Source organism: Opisthorchis viverrini (assembly GCF_000715545.1).
Source record: "Opisthorchis viverrini unplaced genomic scaffold opera_v5_46, whole genome shotgun sequence".
Classification (NCBI taxonomy): domain Eukaryota; kingdom Metazoa; phylum Platyhelminthes; class Trematoda; order Opisthorchiida; family Opisthorchiidae; genus Opisthorchis; species Opisthorchis viverrini.
In genome coordinates, this window is record NW_008751703.1 from 211,540 (window position 1) to 237,392 (window position 25,853).

The 25,853-nt window shown below is 43.2% G+C and overlaps 1 protein-coding gene across 1 annotated transcript in view; it reads right to left on the reverse strand.

Annotated features, from left to right (window-relative positions):
• Nucleotides 1-18,679, reverse strand: part of T265_03321 (hypothetical protein) — a gene marked incomplete at both ends in the record, with an annotated part of 70,198 nt that extends 51,519 nt beyond the window's left edge. The window contains 8 exons of the mRNA XM_009167782.1: nucleotides 1,877-2,054; nucleotides 3,254-3,313; nucleotides 3,696-3,719; nucleotides 3,802-3,921; nucleotides 4,205-4,530; nucleotides 5,962-6,209; nucleotides 8,584-9,027; nucleotides 18,444-18,679. Of these exons, the coding sequence (XP_009166046.1) occupies nucleotides 1,877-2,054; nucleotides 3,254-3,313; nucleotides 3,696-3,719; nucleotides 3,802-3,921; nucleotides 4,205-4,530; nucleotides 5,962-6,209; nucleotides 8,584-9,027; nucleotides 18,444-18,599 (1,556 nt within the window). The remainder of the gene's footprint in view (nucleotides 1-1,876; nucleotides 2,055-3,253; nucleotides 3,314-3,695; nucleotides 3,720-3,801; nucleotides 3,922-4,204; nucleotides 4,531-5,961; nucleotides 6,210-8,583; nucleotides 9,028-18,443) is intronic.
• Nucleotides 18,680-25,853: the final 7,174 nt, after the last annotated feature.

Sequence of the window (25,853 nt, forward strand, 5' to 3'; positions counted from 1 at the left end):
GATGATGATGATGATGATGATGATGATGATGATGATGATGATGATGATGATGATGATGATGATGATGATGATGATGATGATGATGATGAGGTAGTCCAGTGTGTCGGCATTGGGATACAGTTTAGTAAGCAATTCGTTATTGCTAATTCGCTCACAGGACAGGTTAGAAAAACGTTCAAAACAGCTGTTCACAGCAAGACGCATGTTGACTTTGGCACTTCGGGTGTAAGACGTTGTCTTCATCATTATCATGAATTATCTACCTTGGATACTGAGTCTAGGAGACTAAAGACTCACTCCAGAGTTGAAAACATCAGACTGAGTTTCCCTCACTTTTGTTTGGATTGTCTCAGTGTACTCACCGACGACAGCTAATGATTTCTTACACCGGAATCCAAAGCCTACTCAGGCTAAAACTTGGCGAATTAGCAGTAGGCAACAAAAGACGAGAGTACAGCACACATCTAGATATGGGGAAACATCATATTGTCACAGGGATATATTAAACAAGTTGGAGCAGTGTATTGGGCCTCACAGATCATGAAATACTGACGTCCTCCTCGTCTCTCCAAGCTTCTGGACTGGACAAATTTCAGATTTAACATCCAAAAAAGTAAGGACGATGAAGTACGCTAGGACAGTCAGTACAGAAAGGTGCAAAGCTTATTTGGTGACTGTTACAAAACAAAAATACAGAAACTTTAGTCAAAAAGTTATCCATATTTCGAGCAAAAGTATTGCAAAGCGATCACCAAGATTCTTGGGGCCAAACAACCCATGAGTGACGTCAAGCCTCCCACGAAGTGACTTGATCATTGGACGAAGAAAGGTTCGTTTAGTTCAAATTTTATCTCTCTGGTCATTTAAATCCATTTCTTGAAAATAATCAAAACGTACTGGACCTTACAGATCACTTGAGTGATTCGACATTCAAGCTCAACTTGGGTGATTGACGCCAAAACTGCTAGGCTACAAGTGTAGCGCTGATACTACTGATGGGGAGGCATGCAAATAGTATGTTTTGTTCCTGTAAATTTGCTTTGCGTCTCTTGAAAAGGGAGATCTGTTACGGAATTTGTGGAGTCGCTTTTTAGCATTTGCTTGGATTTGAGCAATGAATGATTGAAGTCAGTGAATATCCAGGAAAGTTCAAGAAGACGCTGTCAGGAGAAGACTGATCTCAAGTTTTTGTAAATAAGATGCAAATGAAAATTGTGCTTCCCTGTCTAATAGTCTGTAACTGGTCAGTTTAAACTTTCTATGAAGATCTTCTTCCTTTCACAAGTGAACAATAAACTTTAGCAAGAGTGTATACGGCGCCAATTATCGGTTCACGTTACGTGATCTGATGACTATTGAAGTAGGTGTTGTCTATGTGCAAAACTTTGAACAGACCATTCCTATTTGTTTATTATAGTGCAAGGGTTACATCTTGAAATTGAAGCCTAACTAAACTAAATAACAATTCCATATACTTTAACTCAGCTTCCAGCATTGCCGGTTGGATATCAGATCCATAGTTCCGAACGTCCTGACTCCATATATGATACAAAATGACATAAATGGTAGTATATGCTAATCATTCTCCTAATCAATCTTTTACGCACAACGCATGAGTCAAGTCCGACCAAGTAGGACTGTCCCTGGCTTGACAAATAAACTGCCATAAAGAGATAACCAGAAAATTTGGCTACAAACAAATGAAACAGTTTCATGGTTCTTATCGATAGAAGATGAAAGAGATACTTGTTTCATGTATTATTAAAATAAACGGGATAAGCCTCGAAAGTGGTCGTAGAAGCAGGCCCAGCAACGTTTTGAGTGGACGGCTAGATCCTCGCAAAACTGATATCACAGGATATCTTGTTACACTCACAAAGGTCCAGTTGGGTTTTCTTCCCGCAACTTCTTTTCAGCTTCTTCAATCCCACTGCGAGCCTCATTCAAATACAAATCCACATCCAGTTCTACCGGAATCTTCTTCGCTTTATTCACTGCATCTCTTACACGAACCTTAACCTCGTGATGGTTTCGATCGATCGGTTGTAGGAGATCTGCAAGTCGAAACAGGCAAAGAAAAAAACCACCTAAGCAATCATGTACCGTAAGTTCAGGTAGTGATTTTCATACCCAACCAACATGTACAACAAAGTTCGTAATAACTTCACCGTGTCAAACCATCACTGCAGAGAGGTTCGTTCACCTGATCCCAACCTGTATTTGCATTCTTCGCTTAGAAGATCTGAAACAAATCCTACATATGGAGGGCACTTTCAAACAGTTATATAGAACTTGACATGATATACCTTTCGGGATAGAAGGGATTATTGCCTTGGCCCTGTTTTGACATTTCGATGCGTTTTTTCTTAATCTATTTGTAGACTGCCGTTGCAACAAGGGACAAGATGTTCGTATTTTCTCGGCTGGTTATAGTGAAGTTGGAACAGGATTAACTTACGGGCTCGATTTCTGGCATGTCGTAGAGTTTGTACCCAATTTTCCGGCCCACTTCCTGAACGATGCGTTTTCATCTATGTGCTATAATTTACCACCATTAGGACTAGCAGTTTTGTCTAAATCTCTCCGATATTGGTGGCGTTCATGCTGTCAGTTCCTGTCTTGAATGTCCGACTGAGTGTTGGAGGTGTAGACACCTCGGATGTTTGGGTTAGGTTAACCGTACATATCACTCTCCGTCCCGTTTCCTTTCTCCTTTTCATTGTAAGGTTCTATTCACACCTGCACCTGTCTGTCTGTATTGACGCTCAGGGCTGTTAAAACAAGTTTTCGGTTGTGAACGTGTTAGTCCACTAGCCCACCGCTTACACTCACCTGAATGATATCATTAATAGGTCATTCATAGAATAAGGAGAATAATATTAGTTTTTGAAAAGACTAACGATCATCTGCAAAGGTGTGCTGTTTCACTGGTCTATCAGAAAAAGCAGAACAACGAAGTTGAAAATCTCTTCCATAGACCAATTTTGTTGCTCGTTTATCGTGAGTGAAGAGATTCCCCATTGTTGGAGAATTCTGAAGCACTAGCGATGTTTAATCTTTTGAGTTGCCTTACAGAGAAAGACCCCCAAATCACTCCTTTGGTGGTTATCTTGTAATCTAAACAACATACTTGCAGAACCATACTGATGAATTGCATTTTAGCTCAAAACAGGTACACTACATAATTCTCCACAAAAATTTTGAAATTGAAACCAACAAACGCGTAACGAAAGAATGACAAACAGCAACATACGTTCGGGTATGTAGAGAGATTTGACGGGCCTTGAGAGTGGAGTTAGAGGATGCACCGTGACTGAAAAATGCACAAACAAAATGGGCACCGGCCTATTGTGAAATTTCTCTCCTGACCTCATCTGCTCATTGCGACAAATGGAATTTCCAAAGAAAACACAAGTTTCTCCAGAACTGCCTTAAACTCAGTAGGGAGCACTAACTAACATCAATGCGTTGTTTCCTGCTAAAATGAAGTAACTAGCAAATTAACTTCGCTAGAGAGAATGCTGCAAAGTTCAAACTGACAGATGCGCCACTGTTTCGGGTTAGTGAGTGAAGGACATGCTGATAAATGTGGTAAAGGACTCTTTAAGTCCTAAGAAGGTCATTTTTATGCATTTTGCGTGGTTCAGCCAAACAAGATGCGCCAAACTACAAAACAGGTTGTTTGAATAACTCACTGAGTTCCTCTTCTGGAACCTCGACTGAAAGAAAATTTAGTGCAGGTGATAAGCAACGGCTGATTGCGACCGTGTTTTTAGGTAGGTACGAAGTAACAACACTTACGGGTTTCACCATCGGCCTCAGTTTCATCAGCTGTTTCCGCAAGCATATCTACGGCTTCTCGTTCGAGTTCCAAGGCTACAGTGTCCACCACTCCATCGGTGGCATCCTCGAGCATTTTTTCTAGAAGAGTCCAAGAGATGTTGTGCATCATATAAACTTGTGTTTGTATAGATTCCAGCTGTAACAGTCACTGCATTTTAGCGCAGAAAACCCTTTTATGAGCTTGAAAGAATTTATCATTCGGGTGATGATTCAGAGATACACGTCCTACAAGTTCAGTAATAATCTGTTTTTGTGTATGAAAACCCTACCACCAAGCGACTTGGCTTGATACAAACTAAAGCAAGGACCGAAACCCTGTACATAATAAATCCTTCACGTTATCAAATCAAAAGAATCTTACTGGTTTTGAGTTGCAGCATTTCTTGCTCACGTCTCTCCTTGAGTTCTTTGATTACTTCGGCCTCGGTTTCGGCTGCCACTTCTGCCAGCCGTTGAGCCATCACTTTATCGTGTTCCTTCTGAAGCGTTTCATTTATATCAAGCACACGAGCACCGTATGATTCAGCTAACATCCGAATGACAGAACTTCTACCTGAAGCAGTCGAGCCAACCACCATCAAACGAAACGGTGGCCGAGGTTGTGGGGGCAGTAGATACGGTCTTGGATTAAGCATAAACGACGCCAAATGCTCTGCCGAAGACATACAGTAAATTCCGCCCAGAAATCTATTGGACCAGAGAGGAAATAAGATTTAATTCGAACGAGAAAAGAATGAAATTGGACAAGAACTACGAAATAATCGAAACACATGGTGAAACCAATAGTTCCGGTGGGCCCTCAAAACATAGTAAATGATCATTAGAAGGAACTCGTGTCGAATATGTTGTCATTTACAAAGGAGAGATTCATGTTGTTTGGGATACATCAAGATGACATTCTGTTTGATGAAGACTGCACTCTGTAGGACGCCAAGACTGACACCAACTTATGCATTGACCGCACACTATGGATAATTCCTGCAATCAGTTTTGTTCACAACTATCCATAAGTAAACAGGATACCATTATCTGGATCCATTCTTAATGCAAACACGTTGCTTTTCAGATTCCATTCCCATAATTGTCCTCAGAAGGTACTTCAAATTTGCTAGTTAGCGACAAACGTGATTTTAGCCACTCAGCTGAGAGGTGCACAGATGGACAGTGGTCGAAAACCGATCTCATCACAGACACATGATCCGTCAGATTTTCAACCCCGGATCGGCTCCTGATACTCCGACAAGAACTATCTGTTGGCGGGAGTTCCGCATAGAAACCGACCAAAAACCAACTGGCAGGCGGAGTGGTCAATATTCTTCTCACTAGATCTGTCTTTGTTGTTCACCCTTACTGTTAGGTGACGGTGCGTGACAACAAAGAACGCAAGAGAAATATTCTGGTGGTTATGAACGGAAGGTAGTAAAATGTTGTATGGCACAGTAGGGAAAAGCAAGAATCCACAAAATATCTAATAGTCAGACCACGAGTTGATCGTGATATATCTTCGTAAAATTACGGAGTGGAAAAATAAGTGACCTTTTGAGTAGGGCCAGACTAGCCGTACCATCGTCGATGAACATACCAGCCAGTGTTTTTCGTTAGACGATTAAAGGTAAGTTAGAAACGACAGTAGGACACATACAGTTACATTCCGCCCTGGTGTTTTAGGATGCCGATGCTCGGTAAGAATTTGATCCGTTTTGACAGATCATTTTAAGCGCTATAAGACATCGACCCAAACCGATAACGTTATGTAAAATCGGCAAAATGCATGAGGCATCTTTGGACACAGATCTGACACGCTGACGGCATAAAGACTTTAAAAATTTATTCCCAACTATATGGACGGGGACTCGCGTGGATGGAACTCTTTGGCCGACAGAGAAATTTTGGTGGCTTCCTAAATTTCATCTTTCTGCAAGAACCATTCCAAATGAGTTAGTTCATTTGAGTATGTTTTCTTCTCCCATATCCCTAAACTCGGAAATTTACCGTGTACGAAAAACTTGCTAATACATCTAAAGGTATGCAGTCGATGGACAAACTCATATCTCAATATTCAAAAGCAACTTTCAAAAAATTGAAATACCCCTCTTGGAAATCGACGCAGATACCTACCCTACGGTGAATTCTGGCTTTCCCTGAGCCAAGTAACCCTGGTAAAGTGCTACCGGACAAAATCGCTGCCAAGCTGTTCGTTTCCATCTACATCTTGGCCCAGGCATCTTACGCGTAGCAAGAGTTTTGAAAAGTTCATCGGTTTCCATATCCTCAGGTACTTCTTCCTCTTCGGTGGCTGCGGAGAAAAAACGTACCGGAGCTACTGACGGGTACAAATTCATTGCTTGTAATCTTGTCATCAGATTCTAAAATACGGACAAAAACAGGTTTAATCCATTGGTAGTTTAACTTCTTGAAGTGTCCAACGACTAGTGAATTAAATACTTGTAAAATATTCCAACGAAAGTTTTTGCTCAGTTGACAACATTTTTATGGTGGTCACCGCGGCAGACCTGGTAGATGTAAAGGGTAGTCGTTTGCCGACATGCCTAAGTAACACTTTCATCCCAACCGCTGGGACTGAATGGTTGAGTGTACCAGACAACAACAATGGCCCTAATGTTGTACGGTTGCGAGACATGACCTGTGTCAACAAAAGGATGTGTGATGTCGATGTCTCAGAAGCTTTATTGGTGTCGGATGACGTCAACAAATCCATAATTAGGAAACGGATATTTAATGGGGCAGCAGGTACTTCACTCACGGGGAGCAACCAGGACCATGTGCCACACATGCCGAAATGGAGTCTACCGAGATGAGTGTTGTTTTCTGTGCTTCTTTAAGAATAGCGCAACTCACGAAGTAGTATACAAACAGTTCTTGTGTCGTTTGTGCGGTGAGCTTTCCAGACAGCAAAGCATCAGTTCTTAACACTGGTGTTATGCTGTCGATGATGGTGATGAAACCATCTCAGGATGATGTTCCCGCGACCCCAGTGCTTATTTGGAAACACTGAAAGGAACGACGCTTAATCGTCGTCACTGACGCTTGCACTGTCACTTCTTTCATTTTGTGTGACCGAGCGCTTGGGTTTGTGGACACTTCAGAAGGGTTACTTCAGGCTATCACTAGGTACCTCCATCGACCTCTCCTTCCCCTTCTTTTCACTTTGGAAATTTAGATATAATTGAACTCAGTGTTTGTGGGAAATAAAGCATGTGTCAATACTGATGTGGCTATCTCTGATGATGATGATGATGATGATGATGATGATGATGATGATGATGATGATGATGATGATGATGATGATGATGATGATGATGATGATGATGATGATGATGATGATGATGATGATGATGATTGATGATGATGATTATGATGATCATGATGATGATGATGTGATGATGATGATGATGACGAGGACTTCGTTCCACGGATGGTTTTTTAGCTGCGTGGTTGAGGAATAAAACTGGAGTGCCAGCAGAAAGAGCTAGCTTAGACCATTTCGCGTGCTTGAAACACCTTACACTATTTGAAGGTTGCGAAAACAAAAGTTTTAACGGTAAATCTCTGCATATTCTGCATTTTGGTAGATAAGGTGTGATGAATAAGTGAATACTACTATCAGGAAGGTCAGATTCCTGAAAGCAACTTCAGAACGCCCGGAACCTACTGCTCCACCAAGAACTCAACTGAAAAGCCGGCAAACATCCAGGCCAATCAATCATTCAATCAATTCAGCAAGACCTGATGAGTGTTCTTGCGGCCACAGAAGCACGACCGAATGTGATCAGCGTTCAGGCTTTTCACAGAGACACGATCAATGTTGATGGGTGATCACTAACGCCTATCAGACAGCCTGGATCAATGTCAGAAAGTCCCCTTTAAATAGCGTGGGGCCGTTGTAACTTTTGCACGCTCTCTCACTCACTCGCTTGTTCGGAATACAGCTATTGTGTTCCCTTCTATGAGTCTTTCCTCTCCGACACTAGGCACTGGAGCGGGTCAGCAGCAGATACCACAGATTGACGATTCAGCAGATATAACAAATACTGACGAGAATCCATACAGTAACATCAGTTAAAAACCTGAACAAAAAACACCATCGCATGACTTGGCCGTAGGATTCATGACAGTCACATGTACGAAGGTCATTAGAGGTAGATAAGTTTTAAACGAAATCTTCAACAAGCCATCCAAAAATTATTCTAGAGAAGGTTTACTCGGGCCTTTGATTCGTGGTATCCACTCGTTATGGAGATATTAATGATTGATTATAAGTAGCTGAGAAAACGATCACTGTGCACTTTACTGACATAAAAACGAGTCATTGTGAGCCTTCAAACGCGAGGCGTTCAGCGGCAGAATCGGAAACCTGTGTTGCCCGGATTGCTTGTGTTGTATCATTCGTAAGTTTGGAATCGCCGGAATAATTCCAGTAGGACAGCAGGAGTACTAGCCAGAAAAAAAGTGACTTGACTGTGAGTCATCCAAATTCCGCGGCCATCAGTAACTAAGGGGATATTGGTTATAAATGTACTCATGGTCTGCAATTCGAAAGCCCAGGCATGATTTTCACCAGAAGCCTTCGGGTTTTGAGTTTACGATGCTCACTGCTGATGAGCCTAACCCAAATAGAAATGTTAAAAGACAGGAATGCACCTGAGAAACAGGGATAGTCTAACACATCAAACTTTGGGTATTTCATTTCACTTTACAAGTCCACCCTTCATAACTCACATAAAACTGCTCTGTGGGTGTCTGATTACCGTCTATTTCGATAACATTCAGTGGACTCTGCCGGGAAACGAACGATTTAATGTGACATTTCACATTCTGCCGGTAGTATGATCTGTCTTTCTCAATTGTTTCCGGCAAATCTTCAATATGAACAAACAGCCTTTCGTTGATCTCCCTAGTTGTTTTTGGAAAGTCTGGATGACCCAATTCCATCGCCATTCCGCCCTCTTCTTCCAACGCCTCAGGGTCATCAACATCAAATTCAGGTCCTCCGGTAGTTTCTGTAAGCTCAGTTGCCACCGCAGCCGAGATCTTCACATTCGGTTCTTTTGGCTCCTCCTGTATTGCAGGTTCAGGTTCGTAGTTGCGGAGACCGTATTTTTCACCAGTCAGTGGGTCAACCTTTATCCCTTCCCTGCGTTTGCGCAAATCTTCACCGGGAATCTGTGGCATGGGAAGATGAAATTGGCGATCGGCTTCGTTATTGCATCACGCTGACTGACACAAAACTGCATTTCACTCAGCCTTAGAGAAATCGAGGTAGATAGTAAGAAAATATACATTGTGTACTGCGTCAATATCAACATACTCATAATTTCTTGTCGCCAAAAAGCCTTGATTAACCTATCTACGTTTATTCAGGTCAGAAAAAAAAGAACAACAGTTCGCAGGGTTCCTCAGTCGTTAACTTCTAGGCAGGAATCCTTTGGTTTCTCAAAGTGCTCTATTTTCAGCAAACATATAAAAGCTAAAGAAAGAATAAAATATACACTGAAAGAAGCCTTCCGTCAAGACTGTGATCCGTCATGAAAATTTCTCGTTCGGATCCCTTCTCCTACCGAGAGATTTGCGCATAAATTCGTTTGACCATCTTGAGAATGCAGTACTGGATTATAATAGGATTCTAATGCGTACGAAAGTATTTAGCCAATTTTTTTTATTTTTTACGTTATATCGGTGCTCGGTTTATATTGTCCATCTGAAGTCGTGCTTGCGCAGACAGAAACATTGATCTTACTTTTGAATGAGGGGAGTGGACATGCGGTCGTCATTCAGTTTTGGAATGACCATGCATCAAAGGTAACATGTTCGAAACACTTGGTGGCAAACCAGTCTAACGTATTCACGTCAGCATCACTCTCTTTTGAGCAGTCGTCCTCCTATCCTAGGGTAATTGTTCTAGTGAATCCGTACCAAAGAGGGAAAGCACTGGACTCGATTTTCACGCCTATTAGAGGCATATCGATGGCGGTGCGAGAGTTTGAACTCCAGGCATCTGGTGTGCCAGACGAGCGTATTCCATCGGCATACACTAGAAGCATCTGAATTCTCACGTCTGGATAGGGTGCGAGATTGACTAAGTGATTAGAGCGTGAATTTACTAACAGGAAGGTCCGTGGTTCGACCCGACCTCGGCCGAGCGTATTCCATCGGCATACACTAGAAGCATCTGAATTCTCACGTCTGGATAGGGTGCGAGATTGACTAAGTGATTAGAGCGTGAATTTACTAACAGGAAGGTCCGTGGTTCGAACCCGACCTCGGCCTATCGGCGTCCCCTGTCTAGGCTTGGGCAACCTGGCAGTATCCCAGCCCTCGCGCTTCCTTCGGGTGGCGTAGCAGCTAGACACCGGAAAGATGCTACAGCTGGATAATTCAACGATTCAACGTCTGGATAGGCAAGCATGTTCACAGTTGAGAAATGTGACTGGTTTGCCTGATGACCCAGTAACCATCCCAGTAGTGTCGATCGATTGGCCTGCTTATCAGAACTTCTCTTTCAGGTTCTGTCATAGGCGTCTGAGACCTGCTGTACAATATATTAGTTGGAGACCCATATGACTCAGCCCCCCTCCTGACTCACGGCAGGAGTTATGCAGTTCATTTGTCGGAATATATGTAGCTCGGGTTTCTTTACTGATGAGTAGTCAGATGGTATGTGATGTTTTCACTGGCTTGCAAATGCTTCGTCCTCAGTCGAGTAGAGATCACCAGTGCGCAGCTTAGTAGCTACTTCTAATCCATAAGGGAATCCATACATCCTTCAGGTTTGTAAGTGTATCAAACCTCATTACCACTTTTGTTCCGCCTAAATGAGTTTACGAGTTTACAAGATTACGTTCAGATCTCGACGAAATTACTACTCTTCTGTAAATAATTTGGTGTCCAAAATGCTTTCTGAATTGTCAGCTCAGTTGAGAGCATAAAGTGAGCTATCATCAACAACAAGGAAAGGGGAATCTCTTTGGTGGAACTCTACTGAAAATATCATCTAACAAATTGTTATGAGGTGTAGGCATCTCGGAATTATTGAATTAAATATCGTTTGCCTAGGTGTTCTTTCTGATTTTTTCACCGAAAACTTTTCAACACAAACCGGGGCAGAGGTCAGTTAGACATCGGTGACAAGACTGATGTTGCCAACTAACTTGTTGATGAAACCACTGGTTGCTTATTTTAATATTAAAAATTCATTTAGTTGTAACACCCTACCGGTGCCTAGCTGCCATGCACCCGAAGGGAGCACGAGGGATGGGATACCGCCAGGTTCCCAAGCCTAGACAGGGGAAGTCGATAGGCCGAGGTCGGGTGCGAACCACGGACCTTCCGGTCAGTAAATTCGCGCTCCAACCACTTGAGCCATCTCGCTCCCATTTTAAGATTATCCTTAGCTCTATCATGTAGGGGAGCCACATAAATGTCCACAGCAGTTGGAGCTAGGGTCCTGACTGGCATCTTCAATCAAGCTTAGCTGACAAGTCTAGTGTTGACGAAAAACTAAAATAGGCTAGTAACTGAATTCTGACTTAGTGAGATCTCATTATACATATACACATATACAGATGAAGGATGCGAAGTTTGAAATATCCATACGTCGTTCACTTTCACCGGTCACCGAAATAAAATCCACAAACGTTACAGAAGAGATGCACTGCGGCAAAATGATGAACAAAAGCCTCACAGTGTTTTGGAAAGAATATTTGCAGCTACTGGTTAGACAACGGTTTGCAATGAACAGTTTTCACAATCAAAATATCACCCAATCAAATATTATCAAACAACTCGACCAACAGTCTAGTGTTTGAAACGCGCAACCAGACAGAGAATGAACAGTGCCACTCATACAGATGATCTGTTCGGATTACAAGTTAAGCGATCAATAAAACTGCACTACAGGTGGCTCGATCCTACTGGATGCTCCGATATGTCAGGCTAGTTTAAAACATTCGAAACGTTCTTCTTTACAGTTGATAAGAAACCTCTGTTTGTTCGTCCACGGAAGATGTGATCAAATAACAAACGAACCGACAAACGTCGTGTGAACTACATACGTTGAACCGACTCGGAATAATTGTCTGATGTACGGCGAGCTTGATTAGCTAGCTTGAAGGCTTACTTCATTTCAAGAAAAGTGCTGATCGCTAGGTATCTCTGAATAGCAAGCATGTGTGATATTTTTTACTTAGGACAACATGAGACGGTCTCGTGATTGGTTGGACATCGGCTTGAAGGAAAGCGAGAATTTCAGGGGAGCCACTTCAAGAAACATCTGAGGAGTACCCGGCTTCCGTCAGTTGATCTGTGGTGCACACGTTTTGGGTCTCTGGACACGAGGTTTGCGCCAAATAGAATACTCACATTTGAAAATGTCTGTTGCGATTGTTAACGTAACATAGCAGACCACGAGAGCTTAACGCTTCTTAAGGAAACGTTTAGAAAGACCGCGTAGAATTTATTGTGCTAGGAATTCACACTCAGCTGTACGCAGTAACTAATAACCAACAAACAATATGGCTCAGTAGAAGAAACACAAGAACATCAAAAGCAATCTATCTATCTATCTATCTACTATCTATCTGTCTGTCTGTCTGTCTGTCTGTCTGTCTGTCTGTCTGTCTGTCTGTCTGTCTGTCTGTCTGTCTGTCTGTCTGTCTGTCTGTCTGTCTGTCTGTCTGTCTGTCTGTCTGTCTGTCTGTCTGTCTGTCTGTCTGTCTGTCTGTCTGTCTGTCTGTCTGTCTGTCTGTCTGTCTGTCTGTCTGTCTGTCTGTCTGTCTGTCTGTCTGTCTGTCTGTCTGTCTGTCTGTCTGTCTGTCTGTCTGTCTGTCTGTCTGTCTGTCTGTCTGTCTGTCTGTCTGTCTGTCTGTCTGTCTGTCTGTCTGTCTGTCTGTCTGTCTGTCTGTCTGTCTGTCTGTCTGTCTGTCTGTCTGTCTGTCTGTCTGTCTGTCTGTCTGTCTGTCTGTCTGTCTGTCTGTCTGTCTGTCTGTCTGTCTGTCTGTCTGTCTGTCTGTCTGTCTGTCTGTCTGTCTGTCTGTCTGTCTGTCTGTCTGTCTGTCTGTCTGTCTGTCTGTCTGTCTGTCTGTCTGTCTGTCTGTCTGTCTGTCTGTCTGTCTGTCTGTCTGTCTGTCTGTCTGTCTGTCTGTCTGTCTGTCTGTCTGTCTGTCTGTCTGTCTGTCTGTCTGTCTGTCTGTCTGTCTGTCTGTCTGTCTGTCTGTCTGTCTGTCTGTCTGTCTGTCTGTCTGTCTGTCTGTCTGTCTGTCTGTCTGTCTGTCTGTCTGTCTGTCTGTCTGTCTGTCTGTCTGTCTGTCTGTCTGTCTGTCTGTCTGTCTGTCTGTCTGTCTGTCTGTCTGTCTGTCTGTCTGTCTGTCTGTCTGTCTGTCTGTCTGTCTGTCTGTCTGTCTGTCTGTCTGTCTGTCTGTCTGTCTGTCTGTCTGTCTGTCTGTCTGTCTGTCTGTCTGTCTGTCTGTCTGTCTGTCTGTCTGTCTGTCTGTCTGTCTGTCTGTCTGTCTGTCTGTCTGTCTGTCTGTCTGTCTGTCTGTCTGTCTGTCTGTCTGTCTGTCTGTCTGTCTGTCTGTCTGTCTGTCTGTCTGTCTGTCTGTCTGTCTGTCTGTCTGTCTGTCTGTCTGTCTGTCTGTCTGTCTGTCTGTCTGTCTGTCTGTCTGTCTGTCTGTCTGTCTGTCTGTCTGTCTGTCTGTCTGTCTGTCTGTCTGTCTGTCTGTCTGTCTGTCTGTCTGTCTGTCTGTCTGTCTGTCTGTCTGTCTGTCTGTCTGTCTGTCTGTCTGTCTGTCTGTCTGTCTGTCTGTCTCTCTGTTTATCTGTCTGTCTGTCTGTCCGCCTCTCTCTATGTGATGGTCTAATTACAAATCTGTGTAATAGCAGACGTATGTTGCTTTGTCGGTACATGAGCTTACGCGAAAAATCTTAAACTTATGGCCTGTTCCCTGTTGTGGCTATTCATTCTTTTATTTTGTCACCACTATTGTAGTAGTCCAGATAGTATAAGTGAGTCTAGAGTAATTTGAAACGACAGTTAATGCTGAAATTAACCTTTTCTTTACGCCTTATTATTGATGTTTCCATTCTATGAAGTATCGACTTATTGCCCTAAAAACAGGTTGCTTTTGCAATGAATATAGTAATCAATATGGATTGTCGATTCACTCTAAAATACGCGGGCTCGTACAGCATTGTGCTTCCTCACACGAAAAACATTTGAGATGGATAATAGAATGTCTTTCACGATGATGTTATATTTTACAAGGGGTGTATAATAATCATTCTGGATCAAACTTGACACACTTGGTCGATGTCACTGTATTTGCATTGCCGTGTTTTTGACAGCAATTTCAGAGGGGCCTTCCATGCCGCTCAAAGTGAGTTCACAAGGAGGACATACACACTCTCAGTCAGGAATCAAAGTGCATTTTGGCAAAGCTACAAAGCAAGCCTACACAAAGGTATCTGGGAGCATCCGACCAGGTGAAACTTGAGGCACCATCAATTGTCTGCGAGGACTTACAAAGCCAGTTTCGATAGACCAGCACTCTTCTTATGGTCACAAATTTCACATTGCGTTAGCATGTTAGGTTGTGTCTGAGTAATAAATGTGCAGCAATAAGTCAGTTCATCTTGCAGGTTGTATTTCCTCCCAAGAAGATGCTGATATTTGATGACCAAAATGGATTAAGAAACTGAAGATCAGGTTACATCTAACAAGCGGCGTGAGGTGACGCCGAAGTACTCTGAGGCAGCGTACATTTGTCTTGGTCTTGTTATTATTAATCAGAATTACACTCATGCTACATGCTAGCTGAAGGCACAACACAATTGAAAAGTCATACCAGTTCAAAGTCTTTTAGAAACCACCCATTGAGATGGAGCCTAACTGCATTGTGTTAGGCAGCAACATTAAGGGACAGTTCTCTGCAAGTGCAAGCTTGTAACTCCGCTCCAATTTGAGAACCAGTTATATAGAAGGGTAATAAGGGACCATATAAACAAAAATTCGTGGTATTTAGGCAGTCCAAAAGATAATATGAATACAATCTGAGCGGTGAAGTAGTCAGAAAACAATAGAATGAGTAGCTCGCAGACAATGAGGCGCAAACGCATGCCCTATATTTGATCATAAAATGCAGCCGGTAGGCGCAGAAGTCACAGTCATCCTTAAGTAAGCCTGAACTTGAAATATTTTTACAAATAACATACAATAATTCTTTTGTGACAAGGAACTTAATTGAATTCATCTTATTTATGATGTCCCTGATGAAGCCCATCCAGTTGAAATCATAAACCAGAGATTTCGCCGAAATCAGTCAAAAACAAAGTTGTGTGTAACTGAAAGAACTTGCCGAAAGCTGTTTGACCTAAGTAAATGTACGATGGGCGCAAGGTTACATACTGATGTTGTCGAGCGGAGTGACATTAATTTGTTTCGTATCGTTTAGTTTTAGAAAGCAAGCTACCACAAATAGGTTGTTTGCACAAAACTGAATTTTAAATGAAAAGGCTCTCTTATATCATGAAGCAATAAAAAAGGTAAGCTGCTTGAAATGTTATCAAAGTAACTATGCAGGCGAAAGAAAGCATAAACAGGCGGCTCGTAAACGTGCAACGCAAGAAAGAACGAGGTTAACTAGCGCTTTTTCAAACACATTTCCTTAAAGTGTGCAGTAAAAATCCTCGAGGCATTTCTGTATTCGTCTCAATCTGTGCTCTCTTAAGTTGGCTTGCTCAAATCGGTGGTATTTTTACAAAAGTCCAACAACACAATAAACGACTGCTAAAACGTTTTCCATACTTATGTAAACGCTTGGTTCGAAAGATATTTATTCATAAAAACGAGAGATTCAGCTGGGTTCCCGGTGAGTCTCCCGAAAGAACCAAATTAGTTTGCAGATGAGTGTATGTTCGCTAATTTCGTGCAATTTGGTTTTAAGTAGAACATAAGGTTGACGGAAACCCGGGGACTGCGCCTACCTGATGAGCCCCAAGAAGGGTGAAACCGGTGCTGTCCTGTCGATGGATTTTCAGCAACCTTATGAGTAGTACATTACAAATACAACATGGGTTCTATTAAGTGGCACTTTTATATCTAATCTGGTGGTTTGTTGCTCTGGGAAGCACTTATGTGCCGAATGTTGTCCAGGTCAAGCTCATCAAAGTTCCTATTCATTTTCTGAATACAAGGTCGACTACAAAACTCTCCGGCCTAAGGATGCCACCTTGAAATGGTGGTCAGACTTTAGCGCTGCAATGATTCTGCAGGTTTCACAAGGTGCAACCATCCAGAGAGGCCAAAGAGGAGCAATTAGACCAGCAGCAGCAAGACCCCGTACTACGAATAATTGTGCTACGATGCGGTCTGAGTGTAAAATCCCAATATTCTCTACAACAGGAGTATACAGGTAATAAAACGTTTTTCCCAGGCAACCAGCATGTTTATAGCTATGGGAGCAGCAATACTGCCTTCCTGAAAGGTTAAAAAATCTGAAACCTGAAATTCGCACACTCCGGTTGCCCAACTGGTGACCACGACCGCAGGCGCATTATCTGGTACAGTCGAAATACTTATTAAACCAACGGTTCCGATGCTGTCCAAAAGGCATCGCATCAGGAATAGGGCAGTATCATCTTATTCGCTAAGCCCTCTGGTTAGGATGACTCTCTGCAGTCGACCATGTCAGACTCTTGAATCATCGGCTCCTGGCAGGGTCCATAAAGAAAAAACTACAATCCGCTGGTCAGACTTTTAAGTCCGAGGCTAGAAGCGGGGTACGAAAACAAAGACCTACATCCTCCCAATGTCTTTTGGGTCAGACATTTAAGTCAAAGGCTTAAGGTAGGGTACCTCAACCAAGTCCCCGTTCTCGGCCTGAACAACCGGGAAGTGACGATTATCCGCGCAGTTCTGTGTACACCGATGTCCCTTCCCAACCCCTTCTCAACACATACAACAAACAAATCTCTAAAAATACTGAATATGGAAAATTATAGATGAACTGAATCCCAGCTACTGCGGCACTTACGATCAATGCAAATTTAATAGTGTTTCCTAAGTACCATATTTGTAATTCTGTACTACTTTTTTTGCCACTGAAACGGAGATGTCCAAAAATTACATCACCAAACTTTCCAAAAAGCCGGAGCTAGACACTTTGGTGAGGGACGTGGTTGTCAGTTTTACAAGGATGACAATGTCCGTCTTTCCAATCAGCACTGGATGCATTCCAAGTTTTTACAGTCAAAGAACGCAACTGATCAATTAATATGCGCCCTTGCATTCGATATTCAGGATGTGATGAGTTTACCGTCAATAAGATCCGCAAGGAAAGACTGAAGCTGATGTTAATTCAAAAAAAAATTTTTCGTACAGTCCTTTTACACGTTTTCAACTTCTGAGAATTTATTCACTTGTTGCTATTCATTTTTTCCCCATATGCGAGTGTGAACTATTAACGTGCCATTCAAAAATCAAGCTGGTGCAATTTAGATGCAGTCCAAAAGTTCATGAAGCAACGTCATATACAACCTTCTATGTGCATCCAATTCCACGCAGGGTTGCCTCGTCAATATCAACAGCCTGATGTACATCAACACAATCCTACTCGTGGGTTGGAAGGACGTATGCCTGACCTCACAGAAGTGGTATTCGAACGAGAAGGTTTCTGAACTAATGCCACTGAATCTAGAATACTCGCTCAGTTTAAGCGCCAAAGAGGACAGTATCTCTAAAACGGTCGCTAAGAAAACCTTCCAGACGGACTTTTGAGGTGAATCTCTGAAGCCCATAATATAGCAACCTAGTTTAGCTGCTTTATACGTGCATAAACCTGAATATGGACCTTGATACCTCCCGCACTATTATTCCTGTTTGTGTTCGATGGTCCGTTTTCTCACTGAGTAAGCGGGCTACTTTTTCGGACTTTGTGGTAGCGATTAAATTTTCAGACCGGCAGGTGTTCGATAATATCAGGCACGAGCTTTGGTTCCATGTAAACACCTCTGAAGAAGCTGAACACAAGCGCTACCTTGTTGCCTAATATGCCCCTGCAACTTTTCATTTTCATATCATCAATGTGATGATGTGATGAACATGACTGATACTCTTTGTTTCAGAGGGGTTTGGTAAACAATCGGTGGATTTATTGCTAGCCAACGTTTCGCTTTTGACACAAAAGCTTCGTCAGGCCAAGTGAGTAAGTAAGTAGGTTGATTGGGTTTTAAGGCAGTCAGGGAACCAGTCCGTGAGATTCCTTATGACTAGTTACGTGATCAGTGCTGGGTGTTCAGTCTGATATCCCTATTTGTTGATTAGTGCGATGACTAAGCTTTACGATAGATCGGTTAGGGGGGGTTTCGTCTTTATGATGAACCCGGATTTTTTCGTCCCTGCTTCTTCAGTCTAGGACACCTTAATGGAAAATTCCTCTTGAGGTCGTTCACAGATTTTGTTCACCTGTGTTCGTCCAAGGGTGCTGGGACAATTAGTTTGGGGATGGGGTGGGCTGGTTAATTGACCTGGTTATACCGATATACGTGTGAAACACAATTCTCACAGATGAGCTTTCGAAAAAACTTACTTTAATGCTCACTATAACATCTGGCGTGAGTTTGAGAGTCTTAATATAATTCAGTTGCTCTTCAGTAGTTAGGTAAGTTCTGCCGTAAGTCGGTAGATCATCCAGTACGTATCCGTAATGAGCACACTCTGGCGATGTCAGCTTCTGATGAATCATAGAAAACACGGCCTCCTCTTCTAAAGCCTCTCCAGAGACCAGAGTTTCTGCGAGACTCTTACCCAGTTGATCATTTTCATCCAAGTGATTATTAATAAGTTCGGTGGCTGAACAAAATTACTTGGACTTGTAACTTTACCATTAATAAATTGCAGCTTCCATTTCTCGCTCAACTTTTTAGCCAACAAGGTTTTGCCAGTACAAGGGTGACCGAGAAAGAGGACGCATAGCGGCTTCTTGTGTAGAAAGCGCAGTGTGCCCTAAAGTGATTTAAAGAGAAGCATGCACTTTTGTGTTAGCTACTTCTTCCTTTGAAAGCTGGCTAATTTGCCTATATTCCTCTTGATCTTGCTGTTGTGATTTTGTTCGATATGATTTCACATATAGGGGTTGGTTGAGCATTTCGTGGGCTGAGCCTATTAAATTCACATGACAACGCTTACATTATTGCACTCTCGATCTATTTAAACGACAGTGTCTATAAGTTCAGGTGACTGACGTCACGGATTCATGGGTTGATATACAGGATCGAGACTTACACCGAAGCTTCTTGGCTCGAATTGCTTTTTTTCTTCCAGCGGCTTCCGTTTACTCGAAAGGTACAAGCAAAAAAGGTGTAAAAGCACCCACAAATTTGAAATAACCTTGACAGCACGAGGGCCCACATAAAGAAAGTCCGTTGAAATGGGTAATTGCAGTAGAAACAACCAGCCGCAAAATCTACCAGGGGTGATAAAATTTGTTGCCTGATTAATTCTTGCACTCTGATCCAGATGATCTTACCATGACCACCGGGTACTTGTCGGGTCAGCATTCAATAGCGTTTTTGCCTAACTTTTTTCGTGCAGGGCGTAAGAAATAACTGGGCCACCTCGGAGGCGACTATACCCCGGGGGAAAGGGTTCAAGCGCCACAAGACGAGTGTCCCAATCAGGTATTGCTCCTCAGTAGTTCGAGAGTCCCTATGTAAAACCGTCTCCCGTGGTTTTATTGACACCTTGAAGATCTGAGTATCGGCTAGATCCTTTCAGTTGCATCGATTCAATACGGATTCACGGATTGCTACACAGGATCAAGGCTTTTTCTCAAGCTCCCCGGGTCGCTTTTGTCGTTGTTGTCGGTCAGTGTCTGTCGTTCACCTGAAAGGCACAAGTGAAAAAACGGCGTAGCACGTCAGGGGGACAGAGTTCATGGCACTGAACCTACCTAACCCGTGCTATAGTTGTAGATGGCGAAGCCGTTTCGTTGGTTACAGGAGTGGCTTAGCGGCTTTTCACTGTGAGTAGGGACTCACAGAAGGTAGGGGACTGCTCAAGGCTCCAATGAGTGACCCGATTAACTTGTCAAAATTCAGAATAATGCCCAATGTGAGTAAACTCATGTCGGAGTGAAGGTCTCCGTGGTTTCAATTGGTTTATACACTGGTAGAGGACCGAAGGCCTGGATGTTGAGATCCACTGGCACTGTACCCAATCGGTTCAGTACAGATGAGCTGAAAGTATATTGCGGTGACGCACTGGCTGAGCTGCCGGGCCCAAAGGTTTAAATAAAAAGTTTGACCCTAAGCGGGAGAGTTCATAGTTGAGTTGCGCGTGTATGTGGTCGTGCACGTTTATCACTGGAAAGTAAGCAATATGAAAATAGCGGTTGCCGTGTCTTACGGGAGATTAGGTACCAGTGAAACAGCACAGTCATAGTGGAAAAGATAGAAGAGCGGCATGAGCTTTGGCTAACACACGTGTGGCTGGAAAGTTCATCCACTGAGTTTATCCCACTAATTATTAACTACAAGGAGTTTTACTCCTTTGGTCATTTAACCGCCGGGGAAGCACCCCACAGGAATTAGCCACGCAAATCTTTTTTTCATATCGAGTTTTAAGTGTGTTGTTTGTTTCGGATGTCTGTCCATCCATAGAAGGCAGTTGAACAGACGACTGTGTTCAGGTGGGACGAGGTTAGGAAAAAATGGGTGCTGAAGATAGGAGTAGAGCTGTTTATGTTGGAAGTTCGCTATAACATCTTAGGCGATTTGATAGTCAGCAGACGAGGAACTTGAAAATGATTTCAAGCTGTGTGACAGAAATAACTACAATGAATATGGTAAATATATGGTAACTATACAAAAAGTGTAGAACGATACAAGTAGAAGACAGATTCCACTGCCTTTGAGATGCGCTCCCTGGACGATAATATACTAACGTAATCGCCCGTCAGAAGGAAAACGACGGAAACCGCCTCACATTTTACAGAAGCTTCTAACCACAGTTCATACAGTTGACCGAGGTATACACTTCTCTACCATGTACCTTGAAATGTTGGTCGAAGTTTGCGGTGCCGTTAGAACGCGGGAAAAGCACATGAAAGTCGACGTGGCCGACAAAATCGGTGTCTCGAGTGGGGATGAGGAAGATGGTGGAAGACAGCGTGAATAAATCTGCCACGGGGCCGCAGCAATTTAAACAGACTAAGCCGGTACCGCCAGTGAGTCAGAAAAATAGTCGGAAGTTGAATGTTGCTACTTGCTCCTCACCAACCAGTTACTTGGGTCAGTGCCATGCCGCGCTGAGGCCATGGGCTCCGGTCGTGGCTAGAGTGTTTCAAAGGCCATTGTACATGTGTAGTTTGCATTAGTACGTTGCTGCACTAGTTGCTGAACTTGAAGGAGCGACGATGGTGTTTTAACACGAGCATTGGCGCTGTAGTATTTTGCAGTCACGTTTGAATTATCCAGGTTGAAGGGTGAGGTCCTTCATTGGCAGGGGAATAAAAGATAGGGATTGGCTTTTACATAGCGAAACACTTCCAAGCGGTCCGAAGTCTTGGGTCTAGAACAACGTTGTACGTTCATGCAGCAGGAGTGAGAACGACAAGTCAACAGAAAGGGTGCAGATGCAAGGGTGGAGGTTAGATGAGCTGTGAGCTGGGTCACACTTCCGTCAGGGAACCCAAAACTCGACCATGGATGACTGGTTGATTGGGCATGCTAGAAAGCCGTTAACCGGGAAGCTTCCACAAACTGAGAAAGTGCTAAGATGGAAGTCCGCTCGATAGCCCTTGTAAGGCCTTAGAAGATGAAGTATTAGTTTTGATGTAGGTGGCTTGCTGCACCGGCCCCTGAGAAACCTAAAGGACGGATATGATGGTAGTTTGACTCGCTTTGGTTACATTCTGGTTTGATTATGGGGTGGACGGTAGTCCATTCTTAAGATGAGGGTGGTTCACAAGCAGAGAAGACTGGGCCGGTAAGGACTCTCTCCCAACACACAAGACTAGCGACATGCTGCTTAAGATGTCCGTGTCAGCGTTCTCAAAAACAGCAAATCCTCCTGTATAGCACTACGACAGATAATGACGTTCATGGTTTACAGCCTGATGGCCTCAAATGTGGAAGTAGGTGGACCTGAGACTAATAAACGTAGAATGCAAATGTTTGACGATTCACATGCTTCCGAGCTCTTCGATGATGTTGGTGATCCTGGCCTTTCGTCGAGGCATTACATAGAAGGCAACGTGTTACAATGATCGGCGTGCCCTGTAGGTGAACATACGTGCAGAGGAATTCGATGTGATGAAATGGTTGGAAACCAGGAGACAACAGAATACAATGAATGCATGCAGCGTCTGCTATTGTAACCACAAGTGTTCTTAAGCTGTTGTTTGGCAGGGACGTTGTTGGCGTTTAAGACTTTGTTCACGTCCAATTACTTTCACAATGAAGCAAAAGACGCTAAGCTTCTTTTTTGTGAAGTGTTACCTGATTATCTGTATATCTGTATCGCATGTCTTCTGAGAATACAGCGGAGAATAACCTTAAAGACGATTAACACGAAAATTCATAGCGTAGAATGTTATTTAGCGATTTACAGATGCAAAAATGAGGATTATGTGTTCCTCATAACCGGGGTTGTTTGATGACAATGTGATCTCATTAATTAGGTGTAACTGCATTTATAAGTATGCCACCCAAGTAAGACCGAGGAGTCAACGTCCCACAATAAATAAATAATACTCGAAATCAGGGGGATCCATTCGCGTAAGTAGGTAGGAGATGTGGGACCGTCAGCTCCTGAACCACATGAAGGAGATCGGTGGTCGCTTCCAATAAGTAGTGAATCTTGCACGTGGGAATAGCGTTTGCGCCAAAATATGTCACTTAATTAGAGTGGAGTGGAGAAACTGAGGGTTATGTGTCTGCACCATGAAAAGGGAGATATAACATGGCGATACTAACAATATGGAATGTGAACCGGGGTGTATTAATTTCTGAATAATATTCGGAAAATAGTCTCGATCAAAATCTGATGCTCATGATTCTTTTAAAAGACGGTATATCTATGATTCGCAAATAGCGCTAGCTTCGGGTTAAAGAGCAACTGACTGCGGTGCTCCTATTATTATACTGCTAAAATATCCATCAGAAGCGTATGCTCCAAAGCCATCAACTTCATGTTAAATACTAATGCGTGTAATTAAAAGAATCATCACTGACCCTCGTGCATACACAGCCTCGCAGTTCCTCACTTCTTCAGCCAGAATGCGTGCCTCCGATTCCCGATTTGAACTGGGACCGGTCTCGTTTCACGGGTTGATAAACAGGATCAAGACGTTCTCCAAATTTTCCCGGGTCAACCTTGTGCTTGTCGTTCAGCGGCTGCGCATCACCTAAAAGGCACAAACGAAAAAAGTTTTAAACCAATGCTCAATTTCTCAGATTGAGTGTGAATGACGTTCTTTTTAAGGATCCTGGGACGGACGTCGTCTGAAACCACCGCCAGGAGCGAGTTTGTCTTGTTCAAAGGTTGACGAGTGTTCGCCTCCGTGAAGATCACATTGGTTGTAAGCCATTCGTAGTCTTGCTTCGGCGAGGTAAACGGGGAACAATATATATCCCTGTGGGGTTCCCCATAGACTTTAGATACTACTAATGTAACGGTGATACTACTGGTGGGGGGGCACGCGAGAAGTGTGTGTTTTTCGTAGAATTTTGCTTTGCGTTTATTTAAAAATGGAGATCTGTTGCGGAATTCGTGGAGCAACTTTGTAACATTTGCTTGCATTTGACCGACGAGTGAGTGGAGTCAATGAGTCTCCAGGAAAGTTCAAGAAGACTCGTTCGGGAGAAGGTCGACGTCCAGTTTTTGTAACTAAGATGCAGATTAGAGTTTTGCTTCCGTTTATTGGTCTGTAACCGGTCAGTTGGCATTTCCTAATAAATAGCTATTCTGCAAAGGCCTTCTTACTTCCACTTTTGGTTCCCCGTCCCAGTCAATTAGGTATACGGGACCGTCGTTGGGCTAATTCCGCAAGCTGCTGTAGCATTCTCCACACTAAAACACGGCGTCGTCAGACGTACCAAAGGCAACTTTTAATTCGGCATATTTTAAAAATTCGGTTCGATCTATTGGTCAGCAAAATGGTTACAGGGAACCCATAGGACGATCGAGCGGCTCGTAAAGGGCAATGCTGTTGTAAACGGAGATCTGTCTAATGAACTTACGGACAAAAATAATAAATCTCAACTGGAAGAACAAATATATGCCCTTTGAACACATTTAGCAAAGCAGAAGAAACCAACAATTTACTTTCCTGGAAAAGTAGAAATGGGGGCAGCAGTAGTGAACCAATCGTTGTGGCTTAAGCTGGAGGAGAAAACATGGGCAGTCTTGCATCTTTTGTCGCAGTAGCGTCATCACATATAAACTTGGCAAGCACAAAAAACAAAGGCTTTTTTAAGTGTCTATTATCTTGTATCGATCTGGCTACCCAATAAGTTAGTTTACCAGGAGTGTGTGGCAAAGAAATAAAAATAATAACGCTAGGTTGGGTGTAAAAAGATAAAGAGGGCAGATTAAACAGACTTACTAATAATTGTTCTCTTTAAAATAATTCGTCGTTGACCCAGGTCAGAGAATAAACAATAAGCCAATTAGGTTGGTCCAGAGGTCTTCCCACACATAATAGATTCCGAAGATGGTCTGAAATGTTTTGGTACCAGAGTTAGTACATGAGACTCGCGAATGACCGCTACAAGCGCGAGCAAAATCAGAAAGGAGAGTCGAAGCAGGTGGCCACACTCGTATTGTGTGAAATTGTACAGGTGCGCGTTTTCGTAGTTTTTCGTATTCAAACAAAAAACGATTATGCAATTGATGAAATACGTAGTGTTATAATGGAAGTAAAATAAAGGTACAAAACGCCACAATATAGGGGTATGTCCATGAACCACTGCACAATATGAATGCTTTCAACACAAATTTCAAAAATATTCTTCCTTATTTTGGGTCGGTGGCATGTGGAACAATCTTTGCTGATAGGTGCTGATAGGGCACCTTGAGCCCCTTTCAGATAATCCATTGTGTGTGTCAACATGATGACGAATATTCCAACAAACTGTGAGAAATAAAAAAACAATGCCTATTCAATTACGTCAGTTCTGTTGAACGCCAAGAGTAATTCTGACTCACAAAATTGGACAAAAGCATCGGTTCTTTGCATTGATCCGTGAATCAGTGGGTACTGTGGCTACGCCAGAAGGGAAGTAAGCGACGTCTTGGACTTCCAGTTATTCTTTCTTCCCCATCTGACGTACAGGAGATCTTGGAGCGGGCTGTCAGAATTCAAAAGGCCAACCCAATGATCAGGCATCTATCTGATGATCGTCCTCCTGACACGCGAAAGCTTGGTCATAGCATGTCAAGGGTGGAAGCACGAAACAGGCTTCCGCCGGGCACCAATTCAGCCGACCCCAAACTCATGAACAAGCCGATTGTGTTCATGTCCCCTTGCGCTCCCGAAAGCAGGCCGACGAAAGCAGCTGCTTCTCCGGATAGCAGTTTTTATTCGACCACCACAGGCCTCTCGCTGACCAAATGCAGGAATGCCCTGGAGGAGGCAAACCCCAAATGCAAGCAGCGCCCAAACTGCGTGGAGCTATCAACGCTTATAATAATAATGTTTATTTCCCAACTTGTGGGTGGCACACCTTCGGGCATGACCATGCGTTTACTGTCAGAATGGGGCATGTGACTGTGATGTTTCCGGCTGGTGGGGATTCCGCGAAATGGGGACACCGTTATGAACAGTGAGGAGTATTCGATGAAATAATGATAACAGGTTTCTTTCGCAATTTGTAGGGAACAATGAGCATGAGGTCCGACTAATTCAAAGGCTCAGTCGGTTGATATGACCGGAAAACCACTGCTGCCCACGAGTGACCTTGGGAGTGACCTCGGCTGTCGCGCGGTACGTTCGAAA